The following is an 11969-nucleotide window of genomic DNA, read 5'->3' on the forward strand; positions in this document are numbered from 1 at the left end:
TAGTTGCCCGGGTCCTCCCTCTTCCCCTTCTTGAAGATGGGGACCACATTTGCTACCTTCCAATCATCTGGCACCTGGCCCAAGCACCACGATCGCTCATAGAGCTGTGCCAGGGGCCCCGCAATAACCCCAGCTAGCTCCCTCAACACCCTGGGGTGGAGAGCATCCGGACCCGCTGACTTGAACGCGTCCAGCCCCTCCAGAAGCTCTCTAACCAGGTCCTCCCCAACCTGAGGTCTGAACCTTTCTTCTTGTGATATAGTTATTCATGTGTAATATGCCAAAATTTTTTACTGCTGCCAGGCATTTTTCTTGTATTTTTGTTCAAGTCATTTACAACTCAGATTCACTAGACTTGATTATCTTTACCCAGACTTCTTCTGTTCCTTTGTCTGTTTTCTGCACTCAAAACTTCTTGTGTTAGCCATAGTAAGTTGGCACATCAGAACTTGTTGTGCTCTACCTATAGTTTTATGTAACAAAATTGCCAGATTAACAGCCCCAGAGCCTGGGCTTCACTGTAAACTTTCAGAATAGGTACAGCTTGGATAGCCAAGACATGCTTCTTCCTTCATTTTCCAGTGTACCTCAAACCAGGTCTAGGAACAGGAGAAGCTGTTCTCCAGCTCTGGTTCTGCACTACCTGACGTTTCTAACATGACTCCTGAGAGGAAAGCCAGTTACAACAGTAGTGGACCAAAATATGGACTCAGGTCAACTAAATCATTTGGCCAACAAACAGTCTTTTGGTTATTACTGTTCTGAATCAGATTCAAACAAGATTATATAGAGAGTAAAGATAGATTGCTTTTCCAGGGGTCTTGGTGAACCTTCTAGTGCTTGGAAACTGCCAATATTCTTTTTGCTATATAGAAAATATTGTTGTTATTTGTATGGTCTAACTGCGTGCAATTTAATATTAAGTAGAGATCAGCCATAGTATTATCCCTGTGGAAGAGTAGGAAGATAAGTTGAGAAAAAACATTAAAAATGTCTTCTAACGGAAACTTTTACATACTCAAGTAACAACTACTTAAGCTTAACTGGAAACATATATGCCTCCTGTTTAGGAGTGTGAAATATGCAGTGGCAAATGTACAGGAGCCATCACTTTGTTTCTGAGAATGGTCATCGGAAAACATTAGGAAACTCTCTGCAGAGATGTTTTTCTGTAACAGTTAGAAGTAATGGCCCCCCATGCATTTCCAGAAAAGTCTGCTCATTATTATCTTGATTGTGGGGAGGCATATTAAAGACCGAGGAAAGTTCTATTGAAAGTGTTTTCCTGAATCTGCAGTGCATTCCCCAAGGCCAAACTTGTCAATGGTACTGCTTTCTCTGTCTATACCTAGTCTGTGCGCCAAGTTTTCCTGTTACTGAATCAGGCATTCGGAAGGACAAAAAACTAAGGTAAAATGGCCATGGGAAAAGAAGAGTTTCTCAGTCTGGTTGTTGCTGACTCAGAGGTTGAGGGCCCGTGCCTTGTCTTTCCTAGGGTAGGTAAATAAACCTCTTGTCCTCCAATTTGTGGTTGACACAGATGGTGGTAAGCCTGGTTTAGACGGTCCTCTGAGAAACTTCCCATGAATGAATCAATCAATATTGAATTTTGTGTCAGATCTCTTCCCAGGGTAGAATTCTTCTGGACAGTTTGATGAGCAAAGTTTTTAGTAGTAGTAAAATATTAGTGTTTTAAGATTTAGCTGTAATTCACATCTTTAAAAATGTAGTTTAATCCTTTTTAGACTTTTGCACGTCCAAAATGCCTTGGCATAGAAATTCCAATTGAGTTTTGTTCCATTAGCCTAGCTGATAAGTATCTCCTCATATTTTTAGGAGTCTAGTTTTCATGCAAGTTGTGAAAGCATGTGAAGAACATGTTTAGAAACAGAAATGTTTAAATATGTAAGTTGACCTTTCCTGATGCTGGCTGGTGATGTGAGCCAAAGTTGGGAGGAACCGTGGGATTGTATTGTAGTAGGAGTCTAAGAGGATGGAAAGTATTTGGGTGGGGAGACTAAACACGGTAAGGAATGGAGAAGGGAGAGTAAAGGAAATAAAAAGGGTTTGAGTTACTCTGGTGCTTTATCTTTAGATTTAAGGGATGTGTTAAATTAATGGTGGGTTAAGTGATATGAGTATTTGAAGACCTTGTGAGGTGACATGTTATAGTATGGGTGTTTACTGTTTAGCAACTAGCTCTGTGCAATTTTTATCAAATAATGTTGTTGCAAACAAGGTAATGATTTTCATATTTTGGTCCCAGTTCAGGAAGTTATTTAAGCATGTGTTCAACATTAAGCATAATCATCTCGCTGAAGTTGAACTAGATTACATGGGATATAGCCTCTTTAAAAAGAAACTAGAACTTCACAGTGTTTTTGAAATGTGTTTTTATAATTGATGCGCATTATAAGAGGCCATAATAATAATTAGGGTGTGGGGAAAATTGAGAGTGTTCATATTTTAGCAGATTGTTTTTACTTTTTTTTTTTAAGTAGAGTAACCTGCATACATCTACTCTGGCTGATTGGTGGGTTGTATTGATCCACACTTTCAGCTTTAATGTTTTTAAAGTAAAACCCTCAAAATACAGCAATACAACAACATGCCACACTATTTTTTTCTAAGACATTTTATGATCTGATAATTTCTGAACTTAAACATTAATCGTCATCTCTTAGTAAACCGTCATTGAGTTTGACTGTAGCATTTAATAAGACTGAGAGTTGTTCTTTGCATTTATAAGAAAAATTGTATGTGAGGTCTTTGCGAAGTTTACATTTCTGGTTGGTTGACAGTAGTACATACAAGGAATCTTGCCTGACCTTGCTTCATTTTTCCTGTGTTCATAAATCAGCCAAGGGTCATCTTTTATATCTGAAGAAGGGCAAGAATACCTACTACTGGAAGATTTTGAAAGTAAAAAGATTCCATTGCAGTGAGTGTATAAGTGTTGTTTTTGAATTTTTGTGAGAAATTAATCACTGGGCATAACCTGCTTGAAAATGCTGGATTTTCGTGTTTTTCAAATGTGTCCTGCATGATCAACTTTGAGTTTTCTATAGAAGAAGCAATGTAAACCCAACTTCAGTTGTTTGGAAATAACTATCACCAAGATAAGATTGTGATAACACCTGTCATGATGGTTGTCTTATTTTTACCACACTTACTCCCAACACCCCCTTTTTACCATCCCTGAGTGCTGGTACCAAAGAAGTGTGCTGCTGCCATCTCTCATCTATGTGTATGCATCTTTGTGTATGTCTATGTAGCATGAGGTAGCACCATGCAGATATCTAGAGCAAGCTCTGCACTGGAAGTGGCGTGGCCCCAGCACTACACCTGACTTAGTAAGTCCTGCTTTCCTGTAGGGCTTGTTGCAGAGGAAAAGTAAGGTATACAACTATAGGAAATGGATAATTCAAAGTTTTCAGCTTTGAGACTGAATATTTTTTATATTGATTTTGATTTGCTTCTCTTCCTCCGCCACTAATTAGTTTTCAAGAGATAAAGCATGAGCCAGCTTAGTGGCAAACGTATATGTGGTAGCTCAGAGGCTTTTCAAAGATGTGCATGCCTCCCCTTCTCTAAGCAGAGCCATCTGGAAAGCTGGAATCAATTTCCCTGTCCCCTGTGCAGCTAGATTGATGTAAACACCATTTATATCCATGATATTAGAGGGTCTCTAAGTGTGGGTAAGGATTAGGGTTACCAGGACTTGAAACTGTTAATAAAGCAATTTAAGGAGCATGTGTGATAGGACCATGACACCAAAAGATTGGTGTCACAGTTGTACTCCAGTTTGAGGTGCTGATTGTTTTCCTGTTGTTGTTATACTAACTTTGCCTTTAGAGGTGTATACTAATAAACATGAATAGTGATGCTCTGATACACTGTCAGTGACAAAAAAAATTTCCATGGTTTGCTTTAATCATGCATTTGAAAATTATAACAAATTCTGCAAAGTAGTTACCTACTGGAAATTCACCACTCTCAGACATCCTGCTTTTGGGGTCAGCGTAGAAAAATAATAGTGTTAAATCTCTTCTTTGCTCTCACACCATCAGGATTAAGGATCAGATGTTGGAGCCACCGAGCTAAAAGAATGACTGGTGAGGCTGCCTCAAGGTAGTCCAAAGCTGACTTGACATCTTTTCAGTTTTCACTAATTCATATGGCCAAAAAACAGTGAGGAAGAATATCTTGCCAATTCATTGAGTATTGAGTATTATCTGGATTAGAATTATTAGTATTCTGTTGAGTGGGATTCATATGCTCTCATTAAACCTCTAATTTCACTTATGGTTTAACTGCATGTTGTGCATCTCAACAAAATTTGACTTTTTGTGAGCCCTCTCAGAAGCCCTTGTTAAAAGGTCATTAAGTGCTCAGAGCTGGTGCATAAGATTTTGAAGGCATCTCATTCTTTTAAAGGAATCTAATTTCAGAGACCAGGGAGGTAGGTTTTGGGACATAGGTAAATGGTGGTGTTTGCCATAACTATATGGAAAAGTGAAAAAAGTGCTTCATTTCTTACTATGTGCACTTTATTTTGTGTTCCTGCTGTGATCTGAGGTTTGTTACTCCGTTTGTATTTTTTTTAAGTGATATATGTAGATATATCTATATATCTATATATATCTTAAGGTCATTAGGCACAATTAACATTACCTTAATTTGTGTGGGTGGAATGCTGCCTGTACAATGTAGAAAAGTATCAGATTGATACCTTTTTCTCTCACTGGTGTAGCATATGTAATTAAGGGACAGTTTCTTGTCATTCTTACTCATCTTTACATTTATTGCTTTCATTTGACACATGGTCTGAGTAAGCTGTTTAGGCTCAGGATGCATATTAGCAAGGGCATAACAACTTCTAAGAACCATTGATTTTTTTTAAATATTGTTTTATCTTTAGGAAATACTTATTCCAACAGTATCATAAACTGCCCTTAGTCTGTTCCATAATGGAATAATAGGGGCAATAGAATAATTGTTTGGGGGGACATATATACATGCTGGAATGACTGCATCATTCCAGTTATAAGTTGATCCTGCATATAAATTGGCTTTACGTTCTCAGGTTCAATTTTAGGAAAAAACGCTTTTTGCAAAATATAAGTAGATAACTACAGATAAAGATGTTGAATTGCTGTTGTCCTTTACAAAATCCTGCTTGCTGTTACCCTTACAAAATAATCAAATAACCAATGGAAGCATCCAAAGGGTTAAATGCACTAACAATGCTAAAATAAGTTCTAATTTGCAGTATTTTTGTGCATGCAGTAAAAATAGCAAGTACAAAAGTCAGGACTGAATGGGGCCTGATTAAAGTTTGATCCTGTATAAGTTGATGTGATTTTTATAGTTCTTTTGAAGAAAGAAAAAGGTAGATATATAACTGTAACAGTATAGCATGTACCTTCTGTGCAATGGTAAATTCATGTGATACTTAAAGTAGGAATACCATGGGATGATTGACACCAGTGTGTGGATGCCATGCTAAGGTTTTAATGCTATCTCTTTCGTTTATCTTTTGCTATTTTCAGTCATTTTGATTTTTTGTTAAAATAGTCATATTATCAAGAAAATTTCTTTGCCAAGCAAGAGAATGCCATGGCTGTACTCTTCTTGTTATGTGTATTGTTGGTAACAATTGATTGATTGTTCCTTTCACCAGAGACGTAATTTCCAAAGCAGCCATGTGGAACCTACTGTGTACTTGTAAAGTAGTCTGGATCAAGACAAGAATAAGAGTTTGTTCCACATGTTCTGTAAATTTTTTATCCACAATAATTAGTTGAATTTTTCTGCTTTCAGTTTCCGCTTTTATTCATGTGTGTTGTTTTTCTCTTGTATCCTTTTCTTTTAAGGCCTGTGTTTGTTGACAGTGGGTGCATCTACACATGTGCTTGAATGCATATTAGCCTATTTTAATGTGCATTAAAGTGTTGCAAAAACATGCTCTTTAGCTAATGCACACTATAATAGGCTAACATGCATTTTTGTAGTACCTCACAATGGAGGTACTAGATTTAATGCACATTAGTTAAAGCACATCATGAATTTGTACACACACACAGTGTATATCTTTAGGCACGCACTTCCAATACTGCAAGTTCCAGAAAGTTTTATTTTAAAATTTTGTTTCTTCCATATTCATGAGAGGAAGCAAGTACCATAAACCTAGGTATAGGTCAGTATTTGCACCTCAGTGTTTCAAGTGCTCTGCTGTACAGAATACATGTATAGTGTGATGTATAGTTTAAAATACAAACAAAGAGGAGATCCAAACTGGTATTGTCTTGTTAGAAGTGACTTGCTTATGAAAACCCCATGTTGCTGAGCTCCTGTGATAAATATATACACACCATTGTGTGTGTGTGTATGTAGTTGAGACAGTACTTGAGATTTTTTTTTAAGATCTTTTGTTTAGTAAATTAAGTTCCTTGATTTTCTTTCAGAATTAATGGATTAAATGACTTTCAGTTGCTTACATTTGAATGTTATGTTGTTCCTTAATTGTTAACGTTTATCTTATAACCATACAACAAATCCATATGTCAATCTTATTATTTTATGTGTAGATCTCATGCTGACTCAGCAAAATCCACCTCTTCTGAAACAGACTGCAATGATAATGTACCCTCTCATAAAAATCCTGCTCCATCGGTAAGCAAGCATGCCGTGAATGGTTTTTTTCAGCAGCAAAGTGTCTATGACTCTCCACCACCTCGATCTACAATGGTGTCTGTAGACTGCAGCCTTTATAATCTGCCTAGAAGTTACTCACAGGATGTTTTACCAAAGGCAGCATCTCCATCCGGGACTGACACAGAAGGAGAGCAGCATATTTTCAATGCCCCATCAGCAACATCATTAGATGCACAGATGAGACATATCTCCATTAGTTATGACATTCCCCCAACACCTGGAGGTACTTACCAGATTCCACGAACTTTTCCAGAAGGAACATTGGCTCAGACTTCAAAGCTAGAGACTATTCCAGATATTCCTCCACCTCGGCCTCCAAAACCTCATCACTCTTCAGATCGATCTCCTGTGGAACCCTGTAGCATTACTCGTACTGCGTCAGACACTGACAGCAGTTATTGCATCCCTACAATGGGAATGCCACCTTCACGCAGCAATACTGTTTCCACTGTAGATTTGAATATATTTCGAAAAGGTTAGTATTTATGTCTCAGCCTGCTTTTATAGAACTCTTTTGTTTAAATTATCATGTGAGATAAGTGGTGAAGGCTTGGATTTTCAAAGGAATTGAAAGGAGTTGTGCTTCCACTTTCTGTTGAGAATAAGAGGCTTAACTCCCTTCATCCTTTGACATTCTCAACCAAAACAAAGAGTATAAAAGGTGGTGGTATAAAAGGAAGGCTGTATAAATGTTATACTTTTTAAAAGACTAGCAACACTTTTTTAATGTGTTGTATAGAAACTTATTTTTAATGACTTCTTCTACAACATGGCTGTTTTATTAGCTTTTGCTGGCCTGACCGTGTGTCAGAAATTTGTTAAAATTGTCTAGGACAGCTTTTGTGTATAGTCAATCAAATTATGTTCTGATACGAGTTATTAGTATTTCTTTGCATTTTATATGCTATGTTTCAGTCACGTTTCATGCCCCCTCATGTGGTAGTGAGAACCCCATGAAAACTTGCATTTTTCATAGAATTTCCATTGCACCACCTTCCCTGTCGATCCATCAATGTTGCATACCAACAGGTAGCAGCTTCAAACAGTTCTCAGGCCAAACCACTGAAGAAAGTTTATCCTCTTCCCCTTGCAGGCAAAGATCTCCATACCTGTCCAGTGGTCCCTATGGTCAGCACTAGCAATACTCTGTTCTGCACCACTGACAAGTGTAAAGTCAGTTTCAGAATGTTTCTGGAAAAAATAACATGCTCCATGTTTATTTGAGTTTCAGTGGTACCATGTCAAGTGTACTAAACTCACATGCCTTTTTTCCCTACTTGTTTAAAGTTGCTTTAGTTTCTGAAAGCCCATCCAGCTTGTCAATTTTTCTTTATGCATCATCACCAGTAATGAAGACTCAGTTGGCCAAGTCATCTCTAGAATGCTGCAGCTATAATTCAAGGCAGACACTGTTTGCACAAGTATAGTTTCAATATAATTTCTCCTGCATGCTCTCTTACACAAGAAGGAAAAATATTTCAGCTTGACTTTCAGAGTGTATAATTAGTTTGCAGGATTGATAGAAAAATATGAGTAATGGTCTAATAGCTGGAAGAGTTACAGCCTCTGAACTAGTGAATAAAAAGCTTGTGAGCTGAATCATTGAATGCTTTGTCAGTATACAGCTAGAAAGCTGTCTCAAAGTGCTATCTACAAAATCCCTCTGATAGGGAAAGGCTTGGGTAGCATTTAGTTTAGAGGAGTCAGCCTCATGTGAGTCCTCCCACGTAGTCCTTCTATACACAGGGCATATTGGGATGATGTTCTTTCAGGATGGTGACTAGAATCTAGTCATTGAATAGAATCAAATTGTGGTGTCAGAAAGGACCTCATAGATTATTTAGGGTGTTTTTTTTCATAGCAGTAGAATTTTTCTCAGAAATTCCCACTCCCTTGCTCCCTGTACCTTCCAGACTGGAGCAGTGACGGCTAAAGGCTCCCTGCACTTTTCCCAAACTGGGACTGTGCTGGTCTGGGGAAGCATGGAGGGAGGAAAGGAAGCAGCTAGGGCAATGTTCCGACTAGAGACATCCCCTGATATGTGAAGAGGGTGCTTCTCTGCTCTGCTTCTGGTCTCTGAGAGCAGAGCAGAGGGAGCAGCAGGGCAGTGCTCCCTGCTCATTCCCCAAAATGGGGACATGAGTCTGGGGAATGAGTGGGGAACAGCAGGTAGTGCATGGGAGGAGAGGGGGCTGTGGGACAATGCTCCCCACCCCACACCAGTGCCTTTTCCAAATCAGGGTGTCTCCAGTCTTGGGAAGGCTAAAGGGGTAATGGCAGCTCAAGTCCTCCATGACTGGGAGGAGTCGAGCAGTGGGGAAATACCACCCCCCCAGACCAAAGTCACCCTGGTCTGGGGAAGGCACAGGGGGAGCTGCTAGAGCTGCTGCTTGATGCTTCCTGATCAGAGGAGTTGAGCAGAAGTGTACAGGTGTTCATTTTAGTGAGAGAAACTCATGTCAACCTAGAAGATCTTTCTCCCAGAGGGGGCATGTTTCCTTCAGGAGAAATTGAACATTTGTATGCTCCTAGTTTCTACTGGGGTAGTGGCGATTTTCTCCCAGTAGAATTGTAATACCTGTATGTGGCCTTAGTGTAGCAAAAGGTAGGGCGTTTGAAAGTATGTCTATGTGCAGTGTAAAATTGAGTGATGCAGATTGATATGACTTCAAATATTGGATTTGTCTTTGTTTTGTGGTTAATTATTTTTGCTGCCATTAAGCTCGTTAGAAGTGTTCAAGAGTTCAAGTGTCAGTCTTGTAGAACCACCAGTATAAGTGGACCAGTCATGCTGAATTCAATTAAGAGAGTCCTGTGACTTCTGTGGTAGCTGTGTTAGGCCAGGTGTTGCTAGATAAACTTGGATCTTCTCTCTAGTAATACAGTGCAGTGCATTCTGATCAAGTGTTTACGGATTGCAGCATAAAAGTGGAAATATTCTTTTAGATTATTGTAATAGTCATGTATTCCTGAACTTTTTGGTATATTTCTCCAGCAAGCCTTAATGTGTTCCTGGATGTTTCTGCACTTGTACACATTACATACAAAAACCTGTTTTTACCTAAGGCAAAGTTTTTACTTTTAGTTTTTCTGCCAGTATTTTTTTTCTTCTGAGCTTAGATTAATTAAAGATCCATAACTCAGAAATACAGCTTTTCCCATGGAATAGAATTTTTCAAAACAAGCGGCTCTGAAAAAGGGAAATGGAAATTTTTAAAAATGTTTTCTAGGCCAGCTCTCTGGCTGTCTGACTGGCTTGATGAGGGTCATCAAGCCAGTCAGGACCCTACCAGCTGGACAGTCCAAGGAGCACCAGATGAGCAGAATGAAAAGTGAGCCTGGAAGTCCTAGGAACCCTGGTTTTGGGGCAGTCCACTAGATCAGGGTGTCAACAGAAGACTGTTCTGTCAGAAAACTTCTGACTAGCTCCACTAGGCAATTCTATTCTTAAGTCACTTTCTGGAGTAGAATTAAAGTTTTAAGGCCCAGTGTCTTAAAATGCACTCTTTACAGACATGGGTGTTTTATGCCATATGGAAATAGGACATTTTCAAGTGTTCAGTAAGGTATGCTACTTTGGGTATATTTATACTGCAAATATAGTATGCCAGGCCCAGGGAATGCTCTAACTAGGCTGTTTGCAGTGCAACTCAAATGATTCCATGTTACTTCCAGTTAGAGGGCAGTTGTGTGGAGCAGCACAGTGTCTTTAAGGTCACTGCTGTCTTGCACAGTAAACAAGCAGCATTGACATTCCTTCAGTTTCTCACCCTAGAAAATGCCAATGGCAAATCTTAAAATCATGACATGTAATACAGAGAAGTGTTTGTACCCAAAAGCTTGCAAAGAACACTTTCCAGCTATTTAGTTGGTCTAATAAAAGATGTATCACATTTATCCAAAGAACCTTGTCTGCTCAAAAAATAATGCATTCATCTCAAATGTATATTGATAAAATCTTTTAGACTATATTGCACTGTCATGTAGAGCCTGTGCATCTTCCCAACTGCATTTGATTGTAGATTTAAAGTAACAGATAGTAAATAATTGGTGCAGCACATTTATGTGACAGCAGCTGAGCTCAGGAAATAAATGTTTACTTTGTCCTCCTCTGCTTCTTTAGACATTAGTTCTCAAGACTGCTATGATATTCCACGAACATTTCCAAATGACAGATCTAGCTCATTGGAAGGTTTCCACAATCACTTTGTAAGTATGATTTGATCTCATGTGGGACTAGGGAATGGGAAAGCACTTGCACAGTCGTTGTTCCCTTTTACAAAGCAATGATGTGGAGTGATGTATCTTAAAATAAATTACACTGAATATATGATGCTAAAAGATTAATTAATTTACAGCAGGTAACATAAATGATTACTTTATGAAAGGAAATGTATGTTATTTCTAGAAGAACAGAAGCATGTTGACAGTGGGAAGTGTTTCAAGTGAAGAACTGGATGAAAATTATGTCCCAATGAATCCCAACTCTCCACCACGGCAGCATTCCAGCAGCTTCACTGAACCCATTCAAGAAACAAACTATGTACCAATGACCCCAAGCACATTTGATTTTTCATTATTTGGAATGCAAGTCCCTCCTCCTGCTCACATGGGTTTCAGGTCCAGTCCAAAGACTCCTCCCAGAAGGTCAGTACCTGTTGTAGAATGTGAACCACCACCAGTGGATCGGAATCTCAAGCCAGACAGAAAAGGTGAGAAAAATATGAAGTAGAAGTTGCTCATATTTTCCTGTATAATGACTTGGATGTTTCTGTTTTTCTTAACAAGATTGAGGTAGATAGTATACAAGTATTATTTTCTAAGACTTCTAATTGTTTCCTAAGAATTTTAAAAGCAAGCCTCGACACATTTTAAAATATGTAAATAGAACAGAATGTATCCGTAGGGTTAGAAGTTATAGCATACATTAATGGAAAGAAGGTACACCATAACTTACAAAGTTACTCTAAATAGACTGAAACTGTGATTTAGGTCTTATGCATATAATATAGATGGCCAGTTCATGGTGAAGGGAGAGCACATTAATACGGGTATATTTGTAAAACTAGCATTTTTCTAGTTAATAATAAAGAATATAATAAAAGCTCTTTTTGTATAATTTAATGCTTAAAATGCTTCTAACTTTTAAAATAATTTCAGATATATAAGTTATAGTTAATATTGTTGCAGTGTGATAGAAATTGATTGTACCACAGAGGATGGATCTTGCATCACACTGTTTTCTTTTTTAA

General features: G+C 38.3%; 1 protein-coding gene across 3 annotated transcripts in view; it reads left to right on the forward strand.

Moving 5' to 3' along the window:
- GAB1 (GRB2 associated binding protein 1) overlaps positions 1–11969 on the forward strand; it is a 153395-nt gene that overhangs the window by 104758 nt on the left and 36668 nt on the right. For 2 of the 3 annotated variants that reach the window (XM_019522138.1, XM_019522140.1), the window contains exons 4-6: positions 6591–7192; positions 10841–10926; positions 11126–11429. In XM_019522138.1, coding sequence (XP_019377683.1) covers positions 6591–7192; positions 10841–10926; positions 11126–11429 — 992 coding nt within the window. The remainder of the gene's footprint in view (positions 1–6590; positions 7193–10840; positions 10927–11125; positions 11430–11969) is intronic. The other variant, XM_019522139.1, reaches the window with a different exon arrangement.

The sequence above is a fragment of the Gavialis gangeticus genome, unplaced genomic scaffold, assembly GCF_001723915.1.
Source record: "Gavialis gangeticus isolate Ggan-Ray unplaced genomic scaffold, GavGan_comp1, whole genome shotgun sequence".
In the NCBI taxonomy this organism is placed as follows: domain Eukaryota; kingdom Metazoa; phylum Chordata; order Crocodylia; family Gavialidae; genus Gavialis; species Gavialis gangeticus.